The sequence below is a fragment of the Heterodontus francisci genome, chromosome 5 (genome assembly GCF_036365525.1).
Source record: "Heterodontus francisci isolate sHetFra1 chromosome 5, sHetFra1.hap1, whole genome shotgun sequence".
NCBI lineage: Eukaryota > Metazoa > Chordata > Chondrichthyes > Heterodontiformes > Heterodontidae > Heterodontus > Heterodontus francisci.
Window position 1 is genome coordinate 77,122,706 of NC_090375.1, and position 26,948 is coordinate 77,149,653.

A 26,948-nucleotide genomic window follows, 5' to 3' on the forward strand; every position below is an offset into this window, starting at 1 on the left:
CTCCTGCGGCACTGGATCTCGGTCATCCTCAGGTAGCCCTGCCTTCGATGGTAGCTCCTATGCAGTGGGTATAGCCTCCATGTCCTTCCTGCCCTTCATCCCTTTCCTCTGCTCTCCTGATCCTGGGGGTCTGCCCCTCCTGCAGAGTGTGTTGCTCTTCATCACTACTGGGCCCAAAATCTGAGAGCTGTGCCCCATTGTCAGCTGCTGCCTTCCTTATGCTCAGCTGGTTGCCCAGTTGTCCTTGGCTGCCTTGCCCCCTCCTTTGACCCTGCGATGCCAGGAGGGTGACAACCCCCTGCAATTCCCAGGCGCTTACTGTCCACTCTTCCCGCCACCTGTGCAGTATCATGGGCACCTGTCTACTAATGGTTGGAATCCCCCTCAACACTGGAGTATGTTTTATAGCTCTGGGATAATTCCCTGGGGCAGCCATGACTGGCTCCCCACTCTGTTCTCATCTCCCTTCACATGGTCTGCCCTGACATCGTGTGTAGCCCATGAACCCCTGTGAACTTCTCAACTCCCCTTGTTAACGAGCTCTTAATGAGCTCTGTAAGCACCTAAATTGGCCTTAATCAAGGATTGGGTGAGATCGCTGTCCCGCCCTCCTCTGGCTCTAATGAACATTGCCAGCGCTGAGAATGGCGTCGCAAAACCAGCTCACCAGCCAGCACAGGCATTTTCGGGCCTTATCTGCCTCCATTCCCAACCTAGGCGGGGTTCGAAAATTCAGCCCATAATATCATAGCAGTTCCAGGCAAGCGAAGACCTTGTCCATAATATTTCTTTGAATCCCATTTGTTGACAAGACTCTAGTTTTATCTCCTTGAACCCCATAAGGTTTCTTGTTCCACTACCTGTGCTGATGAGTCATGGATGAGCTGGACATACAGCCAACCAAATCGGAACTCAGTGATGCCATTGATTCCCTAGCCAGCGGAAAAGCCCCTGGGAAGGACAGCATTACCCCTGAAATAATCAAGAGTGCCAAGCCTGCTATACTCTCAGCACTACATGAACTGCTATGCCTGTGCTGGGACGAGGGAGCAGTACCCCAGGACATGCGCGATGCCAACATCATCACCCTCTATAAAAACAAAGGTGACCGCGGTGACTGCAACAACTACCGTGGAATCTCCCTGCTCAGCATAGTGGGGAAAGTCTTTGCTCGAGTCGCTCTGAACAGGCTCCAGAAGCTGGCCGAGCGCGTCTACCCTGAGGCACAGTGTGGCTTTCGTGCAGAGAGATCGACTATTGACATGCTGTTCTCCCTTCGTCAGATACAGGAGAAATGCCGTGAACAACAGATGCCCCTCTACATTGCTTTCATTGATCTCACCAAAGCCTTTGACCTCGTCAGCAGACGTGGTCTCTTCAGACTACTAGAAAAGATCGGATGTCCACCAAAGCTACTAAGTATCATCACCTCATTCCATGACAATATGAAAGGCACAATTCAACATGGTGGCTCCTCATCAGAGCCCTTTCCTATCCTGAGTGGTGTGAAACAGGGCTGTGTTCTCGCACCCACACTTTTTGGGATTTTCTTCTCCCTGCTGCTTTCACATGCGTTGAAATCCTCTGAAGAAGGAATTTTCCTCCACACAAGATCAGGGGGCAGGTTGTTCAACCTTGCCCGTCTAAGAGCGAAGTCCAAAGTACGGAAAGTCCTCATCAGAGAACTCCTCTTTGCTGACGATGCTGCTTTAACATCTCACACTGAAGAATGCCTGCAGAGTCTCATCGACAGGTTTGCGTCTGCCTGCAATGAATTTGGCCTAACCATCAGCCTCAAGAAAACGAACATCATGGGGCAGGATGTCAGAAATGCTCCATCCATCAATATTGGCGACCACGCTCTGGAAGTGGTTCAAGAGTTCACCTACCTAGGCTCAACTATCACCAGTAACCTGTCTCTAGATGCAGAAATCAACAAGCGCATGGGTAAGGCTTCCACTGCTATGTTCAGACTGGCCAAGAGAGTGTGGGAAAATGGCGCACTGACACGGAACACAAAAGTCCGAGTGTATCAGGCCTGTGTCCTCAGTACCTTGCTCTACGGCAGCGAGGCCTGGACAACGTATGCCAGCCAAGAGCGACGTCTCAATTCATTCCATCTTCGCTGCCTTCGGAGAATACTTGGCATCAGGTGGCAGGACTATATCTCCAACACAGAAGTCCTTGAAGCGGCCAACATCCCCAGCTTATACACACTACTGAGTCAGCGGCGCTTGAGATGGCTTGGCCATGTGAGCCGCATGGAAGATGGCAGGATCCCCAAAGACACATTGTACAGCGAGCTCGCCACTGGTATCAGACCCACCGGCCGTCCATGTCTCCGTTATAAAGACGTCTGCAAACGCGACATGAAATCGTGTGACATTGATCACAAGTCGTGGGAGTCAGTTGCCAGCATTCGCCAGAGCTGGCGGGCAGCCATAAAGACAGGGCTAAATTGTGGCGAGTCGAAGAGACTTAGTAGTTGGCAGGAAAAAAGACAGAGGCGCAAGGGGAGAGCCAACTGTGCAACAGCCCCAACAAACAAATTTCTCTGCAGCACCTGTGGAAGAGCCTGTCACTCCAGAATTGGCCTTTATAGCCACTCCAGGCGCTGCTTCACAAACCACTGACCACCTCCAGGCGCGTATCCATTGTCTCTCGAGATAAGGAGGCCCAAAAGAAGAAGAAAGAAGAAAGAAGAACCTGTGCTGATAATTTGTTCCACATACTCACCATTCTTTTAGTTTTTGAAAAAGCCATTCTTACATTTTCTATTTTCTGTTGTCATAAATTTGTAAATGCTATCCTATGTGCTGAACCTCTGCACACAGCAGAATTGTTTGTTTGGATCCAATTTGTCAAAATCTTACATAATTTTCAATACTTATATCACCTCTCGGTCTTCTCTTCGAGACAGAAAAGATCCAGGGTAGTCAAACTTTCCTCATGGATCAATGCCTTATGTTGTGGAATTAACCGTGTAATCCTTCTCTGTACCACCCTTCTTATAACTGAATCTCTCCTTTGAAATAGGGAGACCAAAACTGCATGATTTACTCAAGACGTGATCTCATGACTGCCAAATACTGCATTAAAATTACCATTTTAGATTTCACAGAATCACAGTATCCTTACAGTGCAGAAGGAGGCCATTTGGCCCATCATGTCTGTACTGGCTCTCTGAAAGAGCAATTCCCTCAGTTCCATTCCCCCGCCTTCTCCCCACAACCCTGCACATTCTTCCTTTTCACATAACTGTCTAATTCCCTTTTGAATGCTTCAATTGAACCTGCTTCCAACACATTCTCAGGCAGCACATTCCAGAACTTAACCACTTGCTGCGCATAAACGTTTTTCCTCATGTCACTTTTGCTTCTCTTCCCAAATACTTTAATCTGTGCCCTCTCATTCTCGATCCTTTCATGAGTGGGAACAGTTTCTCTCCATCTACTTTGTCCAGATCCCTCATGATCTTGAATAACTATCAAATCACCTCTTAGTCTTCCCTTCTCTAATCTATCTTCATAACTGAAATTCCTCATCCCTGGAACCATTCTCATGAATCTTTTCTGTACTCTCTCCAATGCCTTCACGTCTTTCCTCAAGCGCACAGAATTGGACGAAATACTCCAGCTGAGGCCGAACTAGTGTCTTATACAAGTTCAACATAACTTCCTTGCTCTTGTACTCTATGCTGCTATTAATAAAGCCCAGGACACGGTATGATTTATTAATTGCTCTCTCAACCAGTCTTATCTTCAATAATGATAAAAACAAGAAATGCTGGAAATACTCAGCAGGTCTGGCAGCATTTGTGGAGAGTGAAGCAGAGTTAACGTTTCAGGTCAGTGACCCGTCATCAGAACTTCATCTTCAATGACTTATACACATATACACCTAGGTCCCTCTGCTCCTGAACCCCCTTTATTCTATATTGTCTCTCCATGTTCTTCCTACCAAAATGAATCACTTTACATTTCTCTGCATTGAACTTCATCTGCCACCTGTCTGTCCATTCCACCAACTTGTCTATGTCCTTTTGAAGTTCTACACTATCCTCCTCACAGTTCACAATGCTTCCGAGTTTCGTATCATCTGCAATCTTTGAAATTGTACACAAAGGTCTAGGTCATTAATATACATCAGGAAAAGCAAGGGTCCCAACACTGACCCCTGCGGAACTCCACTACAAACCTTCCTCCAGCCCGAAGAACATCCATTAACCACTACTCTTTGTTTCCTGTCACTCAGCCAATTTCATATCCGTGTTGCTACCATCCTTTTATTCCAAGGGCTACAAGTTTGCTCACAAGTCTGTTCTGTGGCACTGTATCAAACGCCTTTTGAAAGTCTATGTACACCACATCAACAGGATTGCCCTCATCAACGCTCTTTGTTACCTCCTCAAAAAACTCAGGCAAGTTAATTAAACACGATTTTCCTTTAAGAAATCCATGCTGGCTTTCCTCAATTAACTCGTATTTGTCCATATGACTATTGATTTTGTCCCAAATTATTTTTTCTGGAAGTTTTCCCACCACCGAAGTTAAACTGACTGGCCTGTAGTTGCTGGGCTTATCTTTACACCCTTTTTTGAACAAGAGTATAATGTTTGCAATTTTCTAGTCCTCTGGCACCACTGCCAAGTCTAAGGAAGACTGAAAAATTATGACCAGTGTCTCTGTGATTTCCACCCTCACTTCCCTCAGTATCCTTGGATGCATCTCATCTAGTCCTGCTTTTTTATCCTTTCTAATACTTCCTCTTTATCAATTTTAAACCCCTCTTGTGTCTGACTTAACCCCTCTTTCAACATTGCCTGGGATGCATCTTCTTCCTTGGTGAAGACAGATGCAAAGTATTCATTTAATACCTCAGCTATGCCCTCTGCCTTCATGTGTAAATCCCCTTTCTGGTCCATAATTGGCCCCACTCCTCCTTTTACCACCTTTTTACTATTTGCATGCTATGCCCCATAATATGCACATCAACAATATGATTTTTTTTTAAAGCAGCCTGTGAGTTTTATTTTTATTTGTTCTTGAGACTTGGGTGCTGTTGCCAAAGCCAACACTAGTGAATAAACAGTGATATAGTTCTAAGTCAGAACGGCATGTGACTTGGAGGGGAACTACCAGATGGTGGTGTTCCCATCCTTCTGCTGCTCTTATCCTTCTCGGTGGTAGAGGTTGCAGGTTTGGAAGATGCTGTCAAAGGGGGTTTGGTGAGTTGCTGCAGTGCATCTTGTAGATGGTACACACTGCAGCCTCTGTGTATTGATGGTGGAGGGAGTGAATGTTTAAGCTGGTGGATGGGGTGCCATTTAGGCGGGCTGCTTTTTCCTGGATGGTTTCGAGCTCCTTGAGTGATGCTGGGGCTGCACTCACACAGGCAAGTGGACAGCATTCCATCACACTCCTGACTCGTGCCTTGTAGATGGTGGACAGGCATTGGGGAGTGAGCAGGTGGGCGCATCTGACCTGCTCTTGTAGCCACAGTATTTATATGGCTGATCCAGTTCACTTTCTGGTCAGGATGTTGATAGTGGGGGATTCAGCGATTGTAATGCCGTTGAATGTCAAGGGGAGATGGTTAGACTCTCCCTTGTTGGAGATGGTCATTGCCTGGCACATGTGTGGCACAAATGTTACTTGCCACATAGCAGCCCAAGCCTGGATATTGTCCAGGTCTTGCTGCATATGGATACGGACTGCTTCAGTATCTGAGGAGTTGCAAATGGTACTAAACATTGTGCAGTCATCAGTGAACATCCCCACTTCTGACTTTATGATGGAGGGAAGGTCTTTGATAAAGCAGCTGAAGATGGTTGGATTATGTCACTGCCCTGAGGTACTCCTGCAGTAGTGTCCTGGGGCTGAGATGATTGGCCTCCAACGACCACAACCATCTTCCTTTGTGCTCGGTATGACTCCAACCAGTGAAGAATTTTCCCCCGGTTTCCTTTGACTTCAGTTTTGCTAGGGCTCCTTGATGCCATACTCGGTCAAATGCTGCCTTGATGTCAAGGGCAGTCACTCTCACCTTACGTTCAGCTCTTTTGTCCATGTTTGGATCAAGGCTGTTATGAGGTCAGGAACTGAACAGCCCTGACAGAGCCCAAACTGAGCATTGGTGAGGTTATTGCTGTGTAAGTGCAGTTTGATAGGACTGTCAATGACTTCTTCCATCACTTTGATTGAGAGTAGACTGTTGGGGCGATAATTGGTCGGATTGGATTTGTTCTGCTTTTTGTGGACATTCCTGGGCAATTTTCCACATTATCGGGTCGATGCCAGTGATGTAGCTGTACTGGAACAGCTTGGCCCGGGCGTGGCTAGTTTTGGAGCATGAGGCCCATAGCCTTTACAGTATCCAGTGGCTTCAGACATTCTTGATATTTTGTGGAGTGAATCGGATTGGCTGAAGACTGGCATCTGTGATGCTGGGGACTTCAGGAGGAGGCAGGATGATGTTTTTAATGACTTATCCACGAGAACCCTCAAGATCTTTCTCCTGTTCTAATATCTCAAGTACATGTCTGTTTAGGACATAATCCACATCAATCTTTCCCCAACTGTATTTCATAATCTTACACTCCCTGTATTAAACTGCATCTGGCATTTCTTCGCCCATTGTTGGAGGTTGTCGAGATACGTTTGAATTTGTGTGCAGCAATATTCTTCATTTGTCACAGTTCGCTATTTGGTATAATCTGCAAATCTGGATACAATTATTTCTTCTAAACCATTTATAAAATTTATAAACAACAGTAGCACCAGCACTGAACCTTGTGGCTGCCAACCAGATACTTGCCTATTCACTCACGGTCCAACCATTTGCCAATCAATTTTAATACATTCCCATTCATCTGATCGGATAGGACCTCGTAATAGCCTATTTTGTGGGACAGGGTCAAATTCCTTCCTGAAATCCAGGTAGATAACAATTACTGTCTCCCTTCTATCTACTACGTCTATTATCTCTTCAACAAAATCCAATAAATTAGCCAGGCAGAACCTCCCATTCCTGAAAGTTTTGCTGACTGCTTTGGTTTAGCTTTTGGTCCTCAAGGTTCTCCCTTATATTATCCCTCATAATACTTTCAAACACTTCCCCAACAGTGGAAGCAAGGCTTACCAGGTATATAATTTGATGGTTCATCCCTTGCCCCATTTTAAGATGGGGGACATATTTGCTACATTCCAATATTCTGGTTGAGGTATCTTCAATTTATCTTCAGCAGATAAAATGTAGCTGAAGTGGTTAATTTACAATTTGAGACATTTTTGTAACAGTTACTGAATTTAAAATATTTTAATTCATTCAACTTTACTTTTAAGTAAGGTTTTGTACCAGATGACCTGCAGACAAGCACCTCCTTTCTGTTGCACAGAAAACATTTACATATTGCAAACCGTGGGCCTGAAATTGTATGTGGTCACATTGCCATCACAGCTGCACTTTACATTTCTGGCTTTACAAGGTCATTAGCTTATGGGTGCTACAGTGCCAACACACATTGCTTGGCTTACTTGAAGCATCAGGTTCGGGGAATGGTGCAATTTTTGGAGCAGAACCTTGAGAGTTCAGACTACCTACCAGGCTAGAAATTTCATCCTTCCAAGATGAATGGCAGATGCTCAGACATGATTCTATCTGTTCTTTGATGATATTTACATTCAAGGTGTCAGGTCTTAGTCAGGAATGCAGATGCCAGCACAATGTCTAATATTTGGTACCTTTAATGTGGATATCATTATATTATTAAAGAGCAGATGGAATCATGTTTTGAGATTCTTTTCTTTCATTTGAAAGCTGACATTAATTTAAAGTGCCAAGATGTTCATCAGTGAAACTGGTGCCTGTGTAATGTCATACAAGCAAAATACTGGAAATCTGAAATAAAAACAAAGTACTGGAAATACTCAGCAGGTCAGGCAGCGTCAGAACGGATGTGTCCTGATGAAACTTTAACTCTGTTTTTCTCTCCACAGATGCTGCCTGTGTACTGTCCATCAGTACTCAAATATATCTGATCCTCATCACCCTGAGCTTGTCAATGTGGTGATTTTACTGTTGTATTTTAATTTACTGACAGCCCCTGTAAATGACAGCAGGCAGTACGCTAAAGATAGTTAAAAGCAATTTCAAGAATGCGTTTCAATCCATATATTTGTTGCAGACAAGAATCTCTTTACAATGCAGCAAGTTATAGTACGTAGCAACAGAGGTAGCAAGACTGTAAGGAAAATCGGGCTGAGCCAGCACCACCTGTTTTCTACTCTTGCTGAAAATGAAAAGTAGCTCCACGGCTTTTAATAACAAAGTTAGAATTCTGATTTGCTCTGTGATTAATGAACCACTAACAAAATCATGTAGCTTTGAAGTAAGCAATTAATGAAAACATGATTTCATTATTTGGTCATGAATTAAAGAGGAATTTCAACCCTTTTATGAAAATATAATGGTACAATGTGGGCATATGGTATTTTGAAAACATCAACATAATTTACATTTTTTTTTAACATATTAAGAAGTCAGCTTTCAAATATCAATTGATATGTGTTAATCATGAGTTTTCCAGCATATTTTGTTTGATGACAAATTGGGGGCCTAGTATAACTTAAGGTGCAACTAAGTGCTTTAATGAGTTCTCATATTTCAGCATAAAACACATTGGAATATTCATCTAGACTATTAGCAGATAAAATTAAATTGCATCATAACTGTTCAGATGGTGCTATCATTTGTGTTTTTGTAGAATCAGCTTTTCTCGCAGTGGTTTAACTGTGGTTCCCACAACTGAACCTTAACCACTATGATTCAGTACCTGATTATACTTAGTAGTCAAAGAAGTGCATTCCTGAGGAACTAACAATTATCTGACAAACTAAATAAGCAAGGTTTCTATTATTTAATGCAGCCTTGTGTATAAAGTTTAGCAGTTTACATACAAAAGTAGCTAAAATCTTACAAATGAATCAGAATATGAGGCAAAAAAATAGCAAATGTTGAAAGTACAACATACAAAAAAACTGCGCAGTAAGGAGATGGTCATGGTTGGAACCATGGGCTACACCAGAGATGACTGTTGTGAGGAAAAGTCATTGGGCAGAAATATCGATTGCATTAGGACAGGTTGGAATGAATCTAGGACAGAGGTAGTGAACAGGCTGCAGAGAGTTTAGGATAGGAACAGGAGTAGACCACTTGAGCACATTCCGTCATTTAATTAAATCATGGCTGATCTATATCATGCCGCCATTTACCCACCTTCGTTCCATATTCCTTAATACCCTTGCTTAGCAAAAACATCTGATCAATCTCAGTTTTAAAATTTTCAATTGACCTAACTTCAACAGCTTTTTTTTTGGGGGGGGTGGGGGTGGGGGTACAGACAGTTCCAGATTTCAATCGCCCTTTGTGTGAAGATGATCGAGTGGCCTACCTCTAATTTTAATGTTACCATCGAAATCATAGAATGGTTAAAGCACAGAAGGAGGCCATTTGGCCTATTATGTTCGTGCTGACTCTTGCAAGAGCCACACAGCTAGCCCCACTCCCCCACCCTTTCTACTTAGTCCAGCAAAGATTTCCCTTCAGGTGCTTACCCAGTTCACTTTTAAAGCCATGATTGAATCTGTCTCCACCACACTCTCAAGCAGTGCATTCCAGATCCTAACCACTTGCTGTGTAAAAAAGTTTTTCCTCATGTCGGTTCTTTTGCCATTCACCTTAAATCAGTGTCCTCTGGTTCCTGACTCTTCTGCCAATGGCAACAGTTTCTCCCTATCTACTCTGTCTAGACCCCTCATGATTTTGAACACCTCTATCAAATCTCCTCTCAACCTTCTCTTCTCTAAAAACAACACAAGCATCTCCAATCTATCCACATAACTGAAGTCCCTCATCCCTGGAACCATTCTTGTAAATCTTTTCTACATCTTCTCTTAAAGCCTTCACATCCTTCCAAAAGTGTGGTGCTGAGAATTGAACAAAACACCCCAGTTGGGGCTGAACCAGTATTTTATGACGGTTTATCATAACTTCCTTTCTTTTGTACTCTATGCCACTACTTATAAAGCCCAGGATCCTGTATGCTTTATTAATCACTTTTTCAACGTTGCCTGCCATCTTCAATGATTTGTGCACATTTACTCCCAGGAATCTCTGTTCCCGCACCCCCTTTAGAATTGTATCCTTTATTTTATATTGCCTCTCCTTGTTCTTCCTACCAAAATGGATCACTTCACACTTCCCTGTATTAAATTTAATCAGCCATTCCACCAGCCTGTCTATATCCTCTTGATGTCTAACACTATCCTGAAAGTGCACAATGCTTTCAAGTTTTGTATCATCTACAAATTTTGAAATTGTGCACTGTGCACCCAAGTCTAGGTCATTAATGTATATATTTATATCATAATATCTCAAACACTTCAACTTGATCATTCCTTAATCTGCCATACTCAAGGGAATATGCAACCTGTCCTTCTAATTTAACCCTTTTAGCCCCAGTATGATTTTGGAGAATCTGTGTTGCACCCCTTCAAATGCCAATATTTCCTTTCTGGGCTGCGGTGCCCAGAACTGAAGACAGCATTCTAGATGGAGTCTAACCCAAAGCTTAACTTCCACCATTTGTATTCCAGCCCCCTTGAGATGAAAGTTAACATTCCATTAATCTTTTTAAAACTTACTCGTTTGTACCTGTTCACTAGTTTTGTTTTGAGTAATTTCTGTACATGGACCCCTAAAATTCTCTGCTCCTCCACAGTTCTTAGCTTCTCACCATTTAGAAAATCTGATCTATCTTTCTTAGATCCAAAGTGGGTGATCTCTCACTTCCCCAACTTAAACTCCATCTGCCACAGTTTTGTTCACTCAATTGATCTATCATTGTCTGCTCGCAACTCTTTGTTCCAATCTACTCTTGCTGTGCTACCTAACAGTGTTATCAGCAAACTTAGATTTATGGCTCTCTATTCCTTCATCTAAGCTATGTGTAAATAGAACAATCTGAGGCCCCAGTACAGATTCCTGGGGCATATAACCAATCACATCCTCCCATTATCCATACTCTCTGACTTCTACTCCTAACCAATTCCCTACCTATACACCATCAAAGGGCTGGCATAGGTATGATGGGCTGAATGACCTCCTTCCATGCTGTATATTTCTATGCCAAAAGGTTATCTGCAAGCCCACACACTTTTATCTTTTGGTAATCATATACTAGTGGATTTCTGGAGGGATGAGAAAATATTTATTGCTCATCCCTAGTTCCCCTGAAGACATTAAGAGGCAACTAATGGAGCTGGAGTCACATGTAGGCCAGACTATGAAAGGGTAGCACTAGTAAACTATTGGAATTTAATGATAATCTGGCAGCTTTCATTTGGTGCTACCCAGAAATTTATTCAATTTAATTTCCGAATTTGCCGTAACAGAATCTCTGGGTTGCTGCTCCAGTATCATAACCACTAGGCTACCATACCAATGGTTGAGCAGGATGAGGAGAGAACAATGCACTATGTTGCTGGTGAACTTGGCCAGCATGGTCTTGGTGCTTTGGACAGGATAGAAACCAGACTGGAGATATTCAAACACAGACTGTATGGTATGTGCATTTTTTTTTAATATTCGAATGCAGGCACAGCTATTCAAATCCAGGAAGTTCCAATATCTTTTCAGATATTTATAGAACTGTTGCAATCGAGTCTGCTCAGTTCACACTAGCATGTCCCTGCCATGGTAAGTATTAAAAGGAAAGAAACGCAGCAAGAGAGGGGATGGGGTTGAAATTCAACTTCAGTAAGGCTGCAAAATGGGCAGTAGCAGAAGCTCAGGAAAGGTTAGCCACAGGCTTTAAGCACATGGAGATGATGATTTCAGGAGTCCTGTCATGAACAGACGAATGCTAGAAGAACATCTCTCTCTTACACACACGTGAACGCAAAGCATTGTCCCACACATTGGGCTGAATTGTGTCAAGTTCCCGAAGTGTAGATAGTGTAGATCCATGGCTGGGTTGCGGGGCGTGTGGTGGATGGGGGCTGGATGATCACAGCGGCAGCGATCTGCCATGGAGCCCGACGCTGGGATTGCTGGCCCGATCTTCCCGGTGCTGGCGAGGCTCCACGGTGACCACCCCCACCCGCTGCTCGGTGACGGGAACCGACTTTTTAAATATTTAAATTAACTCGATGCGTACATTAAAATCCAATTCCCTGCAATCTTACAGTAGGTTCCGAATCTCAGTGCAACGAGTGGCACTCAAGCGTCTTCACCTTCCTGTCCAGGTGGCGAAGGGAGATCAGAGCATTTTTAGTGTAGTTGGGGGGTGGTGGGGGGGGGCAGGGCGGGGACAAGGTCATAGTGTCATACAGCACTGAAACAGGCCTCTCGGTCCACCGAGTCTGTGACGACCATCAACCACCCATTTATACTAATCCTTCACACAAGATCAAGTGGCAGGTTGTTCAACCTTGCCCGTCTAAAAGCGAAGACCAAAGTACGGAAAGTTCTCATCAGGGAACTCCTCTTTGCTGACGATGCTGCATTAACATCTCACACTGAAGAGTGTGAGCAGAGACTCATCGACAGGTTTGTGGCTGCCTGCAATTAATTTGGCCTAACCATCAGCCTCAAGAAAATGAACATCATGGGACAGGACGTCAGAAATGCTCCATCCATCAATATTGGCGACCACACTCTGGAAGTGGTTCAAGAGTTCACCTACCCAGGCTCAACTATCACCAGTAACCTGTCTCTCGATGCAGAATTAAACAAGCGCATGGGAAAGGCTTCCACTGCTATGTCCAGACTGGCCAAGAGTGTGGGAAAATGGCGCATTGACACGGAACACAAAAGTCCCAGTGTATCAAGCCTGTGTCCTCAGTACCTTGCTCTACGGCAGTGAGGCCTGGACAACGCACGTCAGCCAAGAGCGACGTCTCAATTCATTCCATCTTCGCTGCCTCCGGAGATCCTTGGCATCAGGTGGCAGGACCGTATCTCCAAAACAGAAGTCCTCGAGGCAGCCAGCATCCCCAGCATATACACCCTACTAAGCCAGCGGCGCCCGAGATGGCTTGGCCATGTGAGCCGCTGGAAGATGGCAGGATCCCCAAAAACACATTGTACAGCGAGCTCGTCACTGGTACCAGATCCACCGGCCGTCCATGGCTCTGCTTTAAAGACATCTGCAAACGCAACATGAAGGCCTGTGACATTGATCACAAGTCGTGGGAGTCAGTTGCCAGCAATCGCCAGAGCTGGCGGGCAACCATAAAGGCGGGGCTAAAGCGTGGCGAGTCGAAGAGACTTAGCAGTTGGCAGGAAAAAAGACAGAAGCGCAAGGAGAGAGCCAACTGTGTAACAGCCCCGACAACCAATTTTATCTGCAGCACCTGCAGAAGAGTCTGTCACTCTAGAATTGGCCTTTATAGCCAGACCAGGTGCTGCTTCACAAACCACTGACCACCTCCAGGTGCTTACCCATTGTCTCTCGAGACAAGGAGGCCAAAGACATTAATTCCATACTCCCTACCACATCCCCATCTTCCCTCAATTCTCCTACCACCTACCTACACTAGGGGCAACTTATAATGGCCAATTTACCTATCAACCTGCAAGTCTTTGGCTGTGGGAGGAAACTGGAGCACCCGGTGGAAACCCACGCGGTCACAGAGAGAACTTGCAAACTCCGCACAGACAGTACCCAGAACTGAACCCGGGTCGCTGGATCTGTGAGGCTGCGGTGCTAACCACTGCGCCACTGTGCTGCCCAAGCCTGCATTTTCAGTGTATTGGGTTGAGGAGTGGGGGAAATGGGCCAAACATTTAGTTTTATTGTAGTGGGCTTGGGGCAACTCTGCATTCACTGAGCAGGGCTGAAAGCCCTTTAAAAATGGTGCCAGCACCTGCGCAGAGACAGCAGTTTCATCATGGTGCCGCTGCCGCTCCTGGTGGCGGGAAAATAAAATCCTGCCCCATATATGGCAAATAGCTGTGACTGTGTAACAGTTAGACTCCAATATCCTGACCCCACTGGGAGAGAGCATTCTCAGGAGTCTACTCTCTCTCTCATGACAGCAGAATAGGAAAGCTCTCCTCTCAGACTGTCCTCTCAGGTAAGCTTACATGCAGGAATTAGTTCATAGATCCAGGCTGATGAGGACTACGCCCTGAGGGAAGGGCCATTGCCATCCCAACAAACTCTTTCTAAAGATCAGTGGTCATCCAATTCAAAGACCCCAGGCCCTCAGGTGGCACTATCAAGAAAAATAAGGAAAAAAAGACTTGCATTTATATGGTACCTTTCATGACCACCTAACATCTCAAAGCGCTTTAGAACTCTTAAAGGCCCTCTGAAATGGCCTCGCTAGCTACTCAGTTGTATCAAACTGCTACAAAATCTTAGGAAAGGAATAAAACCAGACGGACCACCCAGCATTGACCTCGGCACTAGAAATGATAACAGAAAACCCAGCCCTGTCGACCCTGCAAAATCCTCCTTACTAACATCTGGGTGCTTGTGCAAAAATTGGGAGAGCTGTCCCACAGACTAATCAAGCAACAGCCTAACATAATCATAGTCACGGAATCATTCCTTACAGACAATGTCCCAGATACCACCATCTCCATCCTTGGGTATGTGCTGTCCCCCCGACAAGACAGACCCACCAGAGGTGGCGGCACAGTGGCATAGAGTCGGGAGGGAGTTGATCTGGGGGAGTCCTCAACATTGACTCCGGACCCCATGAAGTCTCATGACATCAGGTCAATCATGGACAAGGAAACCTCCTGCTGATAACCACCTACCGCCATCACACCCCCACCACCCTCAGCTGATGATTTAGTGGTTCTCCATGTTGAACACCAATTGGAAGAAGCACTGAGGGTAGCTAGGGCACAAAATGTACTCTGGGTGGGGGACTTCAATATCAATCACCAAAAGTGGCTTGGTAGCACCACTACTGACCGAGCACTAAAGGACATAACTGCTAGACTGGGTTTGCAGCTGGTGGTGAGGGAACCGACAAGAGGGAAAAACCTATTAACCTCATCCTCACCAATCTGCCTGTCGTAGATGCATCCATCCATGATGGTATTGGTAGGAGTGACCACCACACAGTCCTTGTGGATACCAAGTCCCATCTTCACATTGAGGGTACCCATCACCACCACCATGCTAAATGGGATAGATTTAAAACAAATCTAGCAACTCAAAACTGAGCATCCATGAGGTGCTGTGGTCCATCAACAGCAGCAGAATTGTATTCAACCACTATCTGTAATCGCATGGCCTGGCATATCCCCCACTCTACCATTACTATCAAGCTAGGGACCAACTCTGGTTCAATGAAGAGTGAAGGAGAGCATGCCAGGAGCATCACCAGGCATACCACAAAATGAGAAATGTGAAGCTACAACTCCAGACTACCTGCATGCCAAACAGCAGAAGCAACATGCAATTGACAGGGCTAAGTGATCCCACAACCAACAGATCAGATCTAAGCTCTGCAGTCCTGCCACATCCAGTCATGAAATGTGGTGGATAATTAAATAACAGACAGGAGGAGGCAAATCCACAAATATCTCCATCCTTAATGATGGGGAAGCCCTGAAAATCAGTGCAAAAGACAAGGCTGAAGCATTTGCATCCATCTTCAGCTAGAACTGCTGAGTGGATGATCCATCTCGGCCTCCTCCTGAGGTCCCCAGCATCACAGATGCCAGTCTTCAGGAAATCCGATTCACTCCAACCTGGCCAATTACCTCGCTATCTACTCCCGATCGTCAGCAAAGTGATCGAAGGGGTGCTATCAAGCAGCACTTGCTCAGCAATAACCTGCTCACTGATGCTCAGTTTGGGTTTTGCCAGGGCCACTAAGCTCCTGACCTCATTATAGGCTTGGTCTAAACATGGACGAAAGAGTTGAACTTCAGAGGTGAGGCAAGAGTGACTGCGGTCATGCTAGATCCCCACCTGCCAAGAATGAGGCATACTAATTTTATGAACATTGATTTGAAAACTGTTGCTGAAGTGAAGAAAGGCCTTGTTTAAAAAAACCAATCACCAGGCCCTTGTCTGGAAAGACATTTGCAAATTAACAGACAGTGTTTGTGGAGACAAAGGGGTGACTTCCATCATCCAATTTAACCCACAATGGACTTTGAGCACCAGGTATTGTGTGTAAGAGGAGACATTCCAGGGTCGTGCAAGACCAGAGAATCCACAAACAGATGTGGTCAGCCAGCTGGTCATGTGACTAGCCTGCTTGGCAACCAGTTTTTCTGAATTTTACCAACAGTTTGAACTCAGAGATTGCAGAATTCTCCGGGACTGAAACAGTTCTCTCCTGACTGGCTCACCACAGCCTCTCCTGTCTGGCTCTCCCTCTCTTTCTCATGGAACTCCAAATCCACTGAAGACACATGAACCCCAAGAGAGAATGGTCTCCTCCAGCGAGCAAGGTTTAAGAAGAATACTGGGCCCCAACGAAGAGCAAGATCTACCTACAATTAAGGACTCTACAGTGAGTTTGAAGACCCGTAACAAAAACCCTCTTCAGTGATTGCCTCAAACTTTTCCGCTTTATTTTTCTTTATTTTTAGGTGTTAAGCGATACATGAAGTGCCCATGCTAGCATGCATATGTGAATCACACATGCAGATAGAGACAGGAAAGAGCAGAAGAAAAATAGAGTTTAAGTTTAAGTTTCAATAAAGTTCAACCTTTTTTCTTTAAACCTAAGAAAACCTGTTTGGCTAATTTCTTTGCCTTATAATTGGAAGTTAGTGGACAAGGATTCGCTAAGGGGGTGATAAAAAAACGGCGTGTTTAAAATTAAGGTTATGGTAAGACCAGGTGAATGCTGAGATGGAACCCTAGACCCCTTTCTCACCTGGCCATAGCACTGCCCTTGACATCAAGGCAGCATTTGACCGAGTACGGCATCAAGGAGCCCTAGCAAAACTGGATTCAATGGGAATCAGGGGGAAAACTCTCCATTGGTTGGAGTCATACCAAGCACAAAGGAAGATGGTTGTGGATGTTGGAGGTCAATCATCACAGTTCCAGGACATCACTGTAGGAGTTCCTCAGGGTAGTGTCCTAGGCCCAACCACCTTCAGCTGCTTCATCAATGACCTAGCCTCCATCATAAGGTCAGAAGTGGGGATGATCGCTGATTATTGCACAATGTCCAACACCATTCATGACTCCTCAGATACTGAAGCAGCCCATGTCCATATGCAACAAGACCTGACAATATCCAGGCTTGGGCTGATAAGTGGCAAGTAACATTCGCACCACACAAGTGACAGGCAATGACCATCTCTAACAAGAGAGAATCTAACCATCTCCCCTTGATGCTCAATAGCATTACCATCGCTGAATCCCTCACTATCAACATCCTGGGGGTTACCATTGATCAGAAACTGAACTGGACTAGCCAGAAAAATGCTGTGGCTACAAGAGGAGGTCAGATGCTAGGACTTCTACAGCGAGTAACTAACCTCCTGTCTCTCCAAAGCCTGTTCGCATCTACAAAGCACAAGTCTGGAGTTTGATGGAATATTCTCCACTTGCCTGGATGGCTGCAGCTCCAACATCACTCACGAAGCTCGACATCATCCAGGACAGAGTAGCCCGTGAATTAGCATCCATCCACCGCCTTCAACATTCACTCCCTCCACCACCCATGCACAGTCACAGCAGTGCGTAACATCTACAAGAAGCACTGCAGCAACTCACCAAAGTTCCTTCGACAGCACCTTCCAAACCCATGATCTCTATCACCTAGAAGGACAAGGGCAGCAGATGCATGGCAACACCACCACCTGCAAGTTCCCCTCCAAGCCACACACCACCCTGACAAGGAACTATATCGCCGTTCCTTCATTGTCGCTAGGCCAAAATCCTGGAACTCCCTTAACAGCATTGTTAGTAAATCTACACCCCAAGGACTGCAACAGTTCAAGGCGGCAGTTCACCATCACTTTCTCAAGGGCAATTAGGGATGGGCAATAAATGCAGGCCTAGCCAGAAGTGCCCACATCCCAGAAACAAATAAATAAAAGTACTTTTGAAGTGTACTCACTGTTATAATGCTGGAAATGCAGCAGCCAATTTGCACAAAGCAAGCTCCCAAAGACAGAAATATAATTTTTTTAAATTCCTTCATGGGATGTGGGCGTTGCTGGCTAGGTCAGCACTTATTGTCCATCCCTCATTGGCTTGCAAGGCCCTTTCAGAGGGCATTTAAGAGGCAACCGCATTGCTGTGGGACTGGAGTCACATGACAGCAGTTTTCCTTCCCTAAAGGACATTAGTGAACCAGATGGGTTTTTACAGGAATCGCCAATGGTTTCATGGTCACCATTAGACTTGCTTCTTTTTTAAATTCCAGATTTATTACTTGAATTCAAGTTTCACCAACTACCATGGTGGGATTCGAACCCATGTCCCCACTGCATTAGCCTGGGACTCTAGATTACTAGTCCAGTGACATTACCACTATGCCACCACCTTCCCTCTATAAAAGGTCCAGACAATCTGCTTTGGTGATGTTGATTGAGGGATAAATATTGATCAGGACAGTGGCAATAACACAGCAGCTCTTTGAAATAATGCCACAGTATCTTTTTACATTCACCTGAGACAGCACCTCCGACAGTATGGCACTCCCTCAGTACTGCACTAGACTGCCCGCCTAGATTATTGCACTCAAATCCTGGAGTGGGACTTGACCCCACAACCTTCATATGCACAAGCGAGAATGCTACAAACTGAGCCACAGTTGACACACAAGAGTAGGTCTAAAGAGAGATCATAAAGCCACAAGGCATATACGTATTTGTCATTCTTAATTCTTCATAATGTTTTGTTCAATTTGAATGCAATTTTTAATTCCAATTTAACTGGAACTGCAATTGCTAATATGAATTTCTGGATTTTATTTCCGAGATTTATACATATCCATATAAATGAAAGGATTGAAATTGGATTTTGGGGCTTGGATAATGGGCAAATTTGATGCATGCGGAGGCAAACTGCGAAGAGGTGGATCACGCATCACTGAAGGTTCCTCAAAGAAGTTGACCTTCGCAGCTGGCTATGTAGCTGCTGTATCATCTTCATTTCATGCCCCTGAAGGCTGCCAGTATCTGCAGTGCTAGTTTTTGATTGAGGAAACAGATGTTCAATTGTACTTGAATTAAGTCAGTAAGCTCGGCTTTGTTTTTTGTATTTCTGCCCACCACTCATAAAATATTGAAAGCAATGGGGAAGGATGTGATTAAAGTTTCTTTGCTGAAAAGGTTTTAAATTCACTTCCAACAAGCTTTCATATATCACTTACCTCAAGTAGTTTTAAGGGCACGCTCGTGATTCATACCAGTTTACCTACCAAAATACATGAATGCAATAACTGCAAGATTTATACTGCAATTTATAAGACAGTTTAAATAGAGAAATTTGTCTGCAGCTTAATTCTTAGCAAATACTATTTTCTAGATAATGTAGTATTTCAGCATTCTCAGAGATAATATGGGAAGTTTGATTCTGTTAAGGAATATATCAGCATTTAAAGGTATAATTGGAATGAGTCATGCTTCATGGAGCTGCTATTTCTATTCCCTTTGGTAAAAATATCGTATGTTCTTTCAGTTTTGCTTTTTAACAACTGACATTTTCTTTTCTGCACAATAGAAGAATTGGCCAGATTTATATTCATGTTTTGACTATTTGACCATTGCAAATTAACTAATTAAATCCATCAAAGTGGGCGGCACAGTGGCGCAGTGGTTAGCACCGCAGCCTCACAGCTCCAGGGACTCGGGTTCAATTCTGGGTACTGCCTGTGCGGAGTTTGCAAGTTTTCCCTGTGACTGCGTGGGTTTTCACCGGGTGCTCCGGTTTCCTCCCACTGCCAAAGACTTGCAGGTGATAGCTAAATTGGCCATTGTAAATTGCCCCTAGTGTAGGTAGGTGGTAGGGAATATGGGATTACTGTAGGGTTAGTATAAATGGGTGGTTGTTGGTCGGCACTGACTTGGTGGGCCGAAGGGCCTGTTTCAGTGCTGTATCTCTACATAAAAAAATAAAATAAAAGATATGGTACTTCTCTCCAAGTTCTGCTCCTCTTGCACCAGAGGCTTTCTTTAATTTTACTCAGAATTTTAATAATGGTGTATAAGGATAGATATACCATCTTTAAATAGATGCATTTTCAATGGACTGCAGGATTTTGTCCCATGTCTAACTGAATTTAGAGATTTTATTGATGCACTGAACTTTCAGGTCATTTTTTTTGGGGGGGGCGGATTTCTGATCTTTAACTTGCCACGGTGTTATGCAAGTGCTTCCTTTTTTTATATTTTATTTTTTGAGGATTTCACAGAATCACAGAATAATACAGTGCGGAAGAGGTCCTTCGGCCCATCGAGTCTGCACCGATGTATTAAAGACACCTGACCTGTCTACCTAATCCCATTTGCCAGCACTTGGCCCATAGCCTTGAATGTTATGACGTGCCAAGTGCAGGTACTTTTTAAAGGATCTGAGGCAACCCACCTCTACCTCCCTCCCAGGCAGTGCATTCCAGACCGTCACCACTCTCTAGGTAAAAAAGTTCTTCCTCAAATCCCCCTTAAACTTCCTGCCCTTCACCTTAAACTTGTGTCCCCTCGTAACTGACCCTTCAACTAAGGGGAACAGCTGCTCCCTATTCACCCTGTCCATGCCCCTCGTAATCTTGTACACCTCGATCAGGTCACCCCTCAGTCTTCTCTACTCCAGCAAAAACAACCCAAGCCTATCCAACCTCTCTTCATAGCTTAAATGTTCCATCCCAGGCAACATCCTGGTGAATCGCCTCTGCACTCCCTCCAGTGCAATCACATCCTTCCTATAATGTGGCAACAAGAATTGCACATAGTACTCCAGCTGTGGCCTTACCAAAGTTCTATACAACTCCAACATGACCAACCTGCTTTTATAATCTATGCCTCGATTGATAAAGGCAAGTGTCCCATGTGCCTTTTTCACCACCCTATTAACCTGCCCTTCTGCCTTCAGAGATCAATGGACAAACACGCCAAGGTCCCTTTGTTCCTCGGAACTTCCCAGTGTCAGGCCATTCATTGAATACTTCCGTGTCACATTACTCCTTCCAAAGTGTATCACCTCACACTTTTCAGGGTTAAATTCCATCTACCACTTTTATGCCCATTTGACCATCCCGTCTATATCTTCCTGTAACCCAAGACACTGAACCTTACTGTTAACCACTCGGCCAATCTTTGTGTCATCCGCGAACTTACCGATCCTACCCCCCACATAGTCATCTGTGTCGTTTATATAAATGACAAACAATCGGGGACCCAGCACAGATCCCTGTGGTACGCCACTAGACACTGGCTTCCAGTCACTAAAGCAGCCATCTGTCATTACTCTCTGTCTCCTACAGCTAAGCCAATTTTGAATCCACCTTATCAAGTTACCTTGTATCCCATGTGCATTTGCTTTCTTGATAAGTCTCCCATGTGGGACCTTGTCAAAGACTTTGCTGAAATCCATGTAAACTACATCAACTGCACTACCCTCATCTATACACCTGGTCACATGCTCAAAAAATTCAATCAAATTTGTTAGGCATGACCTCCCTCTGACAAAGCCATGCTGACTATTCCTAATCAAATTTTGCCTCTCCAAGTGGAGATAGATTCTTCCCTTCAGAATTTTCTCCAATAGCTTCCCTACCACTGATGTGAGACTCACTGGTCTGTAGTTCCCTGGCTTATCTCTACAACCTTTCTTAAATAGCGGGACCACATTAGCTGTTCTCCAGTCCTCTGGCACCTCCCCCGTGGCCAGAGGGGAATTAAAAATTTGGGTCAGAGCCCCTGCAATCTCCACCCTCGCTTCCCAAAGCATCCTGGGACACAAATCGTCCAGACCTGGAGATTTGTCCACTTTTAAGCCTGCCAAAACCTCCAATACCTTGTCACTCCCTATGACAATTTGCTCAAGATTTGCGTTAAAAATGAAAAGATTCCATGGATGTGTTTTTTTTAAACCAAGTTCACTGAAAGGACACTTGAGATGTTGTTTGAAAATAACCTGTGCTGGAAATAATGTGCTTTAAGATCAACAAACAACAGACACCTTGGTGACCTGACCTAGATATTTACAGAGAAGCCACATATCAAGGTTTATGGAGGTCAGGAGGTTGACTTTCTGTTTGGGAAAGATATTGTTTTCAGTTCAGTATGAACTGTTTTGAAGACAGTTGGTGTTTTGCCTGCCAAGGAAAAAGAAACCACCCAGCTCACCTCTTTCTCTACCTCTTTGAAGAAACCCTGCAAAGATCCAATGTGGGAAATCCCTGGCGCTACATCTCTCCTCAGAAGCTGGAAAAACCTGCCAGATTAATTCTCAATGCCATCTGAAAAGATCTGCTTTAGAAAAGATCCCAGTGACTTGTCTCCGTATATCCGGATGCCAGATCAAAAAAGGGACAACTGATTTCCTTCCATATCTTCTCTTTTTTCTTCAAGAATTAGCAAGTATTTGGCCAAAGTATTCTCTTTTTATTGTCTTTTTTTTGTAACAGACCTCAGCAGAGAGAATTTCTGTATTTTTTTCAGAATGCGTGTGAGTGTGATATGGGGAATTTGAAAAGGAAACTTTCATATTTCAATCTGTGTATTCATGCTTTGCTTCGTTACTTGATAAGTCTTGCTTGATAATAAACTGATAATTTTGTTGCTTATTAAAGAAACCTGGTTGGTGTATTTTATTCTGGAATATAGAGTAGAGTTTATGGTTGACTGAATTGGTAACTGGGTAAACATTTTTAAAATATACGTTGTGACCTGTGGAGAAGTGGGACTAGAAAAGACAGTGCACTCCTCCCACCTTGTTCGTAACAGTGGCAAGACAGGTGTAAGTGCTGATCATTGTTAATTTAGAAATTGTATCATACCGACCATTTACAGTTAATGATAAAGCTAAAATGTTGCACACTCTGCAAAAGAAGTACAAATATACATACCGACTGTAGAAATCATCTCTGTAATAGTCGTAGTCAAAGTCATAACCACTGCTGAAAAAGGGAAAATAAGATTAATGAGAAGCTTTAAAATAAAAGCTTTCACTTTTCCAAGCTTAATGAAATCGATTATCTTTAAATCAATTCAAGATACATTTGAAGCAAAGAAAACTGCTAATAGCATATTATCATATAGAAATATAGATGGTAAGACTAAGGGCCAAAACAAATGAGGTATACTGAAGACAGGAAATGCTGGAAATACATGGTCAGTCAGTCAGCTTCTATTCCCCCTCTATTTTTTTTTTGACAATTCTAATAAAAATGTTTTTAGTCCTAAGGATTCTTCTGCATGTTTCTAACATTTTCTATTTTTTATTTTGATTTCTAGCACTTGAACACTTGTTTTTAAGTATACATTTGATTTGGTGCATAATCAAAAGTAAAGTGATTTTGCTAACGCACTGTTTTCTTATCAACTTTAGGTTCCTTTAAAAGTAATTTTTCTATCGCACAAATAAAATAATTTCTTTGCTTTTGGTGAAAATGTTTACTTAATTAGGGATCTCTGGATGGCAACTGAGAACTATGCTCATAACTATGCAGAAAGCATCTTCCGGCCGACAGAAAATTGGACAACTAAGGAACATCTACTGGCAGTCACGTACTTGTGGGGATTAGGATTTGTTGGGCATCTCGCAGTGAGAAAGTTGTGGGGGTGAGGTGGTTGTGAAAAGGAAACAGGGATAGGGGAGGCCAGTACTTAGGACCTATTCCATTCTGGTGGCGGGGGTCCCGGTGGTAGGCTGGAAGACAAGATAAGATCCTGGGAGAGTTAAGTTGGGTCGGGATTGCTGAGGCCATTCAGGCAGGGGTGTTAGTGAAGGTGGAGGGAGGCCATTTCTGCCGGGGGGATCCTCTGGGGGCCCTGGATTGGCCTCAAAGGGGGGACCCTGCTAGGTGGTCGGCAAGCTTTACCTGGCAGCGTCTCCCCATGGCCGTGGTGCAATGTAGTACAGTGGTAACTTTGCCTTTAAGCGGTCTACAACAACACTGCTGTCAGTGAGTTGAAGGAATTTATGACTAAAAATTATGTGAACTTTCTTAATATTTGTCAATGAAGCATTGAGTTGTCACCAATCATCATATCTTTACAGCAATGCAGTCCCAAATCCTGTCTGTGACACATCAGCTAAATCAGGATCATAAAAAGATTGCTGTAAATTCTAAGTTTCCTTACATTTCTAGATGCTCTAGCTCCAATTAGCAGACTTTTCTCAGTTTCTAGCAGGTGATTTTTTTTCCCCAAGAGACTTGCTATGAATTTACACAGATAACTGGCTATATACTTAGGGGTCCCTGCACATCATCTTCCACTGCAGACATCTGTTCAGACTTTTAAATTAGTGCACTTAATCTCTTCACCAATGGTGATGTTACTAATAAATGGAAGCTATTGATTGTGGCATTGTGGCAATATCACTGGACTAGTAATCCAGAGGCCTAGGCTAATACCCCAGTGACAATGGTTCAAATCCTACCACAGCAGCTGGTGGAATTTAAATTCAATTAATTAATAAATTCAGTTAATCAATAAAAATCTGCAATTGAAATGCTACTCTCAGTAATGGTGCCATGAAACGATCATTGACTGTCGTAAAAATCCATCAGATTCACTAATATCATTTCGGGAAGGAAACTTGCCATCCTTACCTGGTCTGGCCCACATGTGGCTCCAGACCTGACTCTTAAATGCCCTCTGAAATAGCCTAGCAAGCCACTCAGTTGTATCAAACTGCTACTAGGCAGCTCACCACAACCTTCTCAAGGGCAATTGGGGATGGGCAATAAATGCTGGCCTGGTCACAGAATATCTTATAAGCTCCAGCCACATACAGTGGAGCAGCAAAACAGGAACTGGGAAAGAACCTAGACTTCCAGCCTGATTATAGCCTTCTCTTCTCTTTGAGGTCAAGCTGGTAGTGAAAGAAAATAAGAAAACCTTCACAAGTAAACAAAACTGCCAAAATAGATTTCAAAGCCTCAAAGCCATAGGCAATAGGACACTGACATAGGAACAGGAGTAGGCCATTCAGCTCCTTGAGTCAGTTCTGTCATTCAATGAGATCAAGGTAGATATGTATCTTAATTCCAGCCTACCACCTTGGCTCCATATCCCTTACTATCCTGCATTAACAAAAACTCTATCAATCTCAGATTTAAAATTATCAATTGAACTAGAATTGGCTGCTTTTGTGGCAGAGAATTTCACACTTCTATCACTCTTTGCATGAAGAAGTGTTTCCTAACTTGTTTCCTAAATGATCTGGCTCTAATTTTAATAATATTACGTCCCATTGTCCTGGTTTCGTCCACCAGTGGGAAAAGGTCTCTCGATTTACCCTTTCAATTCCTTTCAAAATCCGAAAACCCTCAATCACCCCTTATCCTTCTTTATTCCAGGGGGAAAAAAAATTATATTTGTTCATGCGATGTGGGTATCGCTAGCTAGGACAGCATTTATTTCCCATCCCTGATTTCCCTTGAGAAGGTGGTGAGCCGCCTTCTTGAAACGCCAGTCCATGTGGGGTAGGTACACCCACAGTGCTGTTCGGAAGGGAGTTCCAGGATTTTGACCCAGTGAAAGTGAAGGAACAGCGATATAGTTCCAAGTCAGGATGATAAGTGGCTTGGAGGGGAACTTGCAAGTGGTGATGTTCCCATGCAGCTGCTACCCTTGTCCTTCCAGGTGATAGAGGTCACGGGTTTGGAAGGTGCTGTCTAAAGCACCTTGGTGCACAGCTGCAGTGCATTTTGAAGATGGTACACCTTGCTGCCACTGTGCGTCGGTGGTGGAGGGAGTGAATGTTTGTGGATGGGGTGCCAATCAAGCGGTTGCTTTGTCCTGGATGGTATCGAGCTTTTTGAGTGTTATTGGAGCTGCACCCATCCAGGTAAGTGGAGTGTATTCCATCACACCCCTGACCTGTGCCTTGTAGATGGTGGACAGGCTTTGGGGAGTCAGGAGGTGAGTTACGTGCCACTGGATTCCTAGCCTCTTACCTGCTCTTGTAGCCATGGTATTTATATGGCTACTCCTGTTCAGTTTCTGGTCAATGGCAACTCTCGGAGGTCAATAGTGGGGGATTTAGCAATCGTAATGCCTCTGACTGTCAAGGGGAGATAGTTAGATTCTCTCTTGTTTGAGATAGTCATTGCCTGGCACTTGTGTGGCATGAATGTTACTTGCCACTTATCAGCCCAAGCCTGCATTTCTACATGGACTGCTTCAGTATCTGAGGAGTTGCGAATGGTGCTGAACATTGTGCAATCATCAGCGAACATCCCACATCTGACCTTATGATTGAAGGAAGGTCATTGATGAAGCAGCTGAAAATGGTTAGGCCGAGGACACTACCCTGAGGGACTCCTGCAGTGATGTCATGGAGCTGAGATGATTGACCAACAACCACAACCATCTTCCTTTGTGCTAGGTATGACTCCAACCAGCAGAGAGTTTTCCCTCTGATTCCCACTGACTTTAGTTTTGCTAGGGTTCCTTGATGCCATACTGGGTCAAATGCTGCCTTGATGTCAAGGGCAGTCACTCTCACCTCACCTCGAGTTCAGCTCTTTTGTCCATGTTTGAACCAAGGCTGTAATGAGGTCAGGAGCTGAGTGGCCCTGGTGGAACCCAAACTGAGCGCCACTGAGCAGGTTATTGCTAAGCAAGTGTTGCTTGATAGCACGGGCGATGACAACTTCCATCACTTTATATTTATATAATCTCTCCTCATAATTTAACCCTTGCATTCCTGGTAACATTCTGGTGAATTTGCACTGCGTTAGACAGCTCTCTTTCCAAGGCCAACATCTCCTTTT

General features: G+C 44.1%; 1 protein-coding gene across 1 annotated transcript in view; it reads right to left on the reverse strand.

Moving 5' to 3' along the window:
• The window catches only part of LOC137369926 (RNA-binding Raly-like protein), a 600,853-nt gene that overhangs the window by 183,685 nt on the left and 390,220 nt on the right, over nt 1-26,948 (reverse strand). Inside the window, exon 3 of the mRNA XM_068031670.1 lies at nt 23,070-23,117. Within this exon, the coding sequence (XP_067887771.1) occupies nt 23,070-23,117 (48 nt within the window). The remainder of the gene's footprint in view (nt 1-23,069; nt 23,118-26,948) is intronic.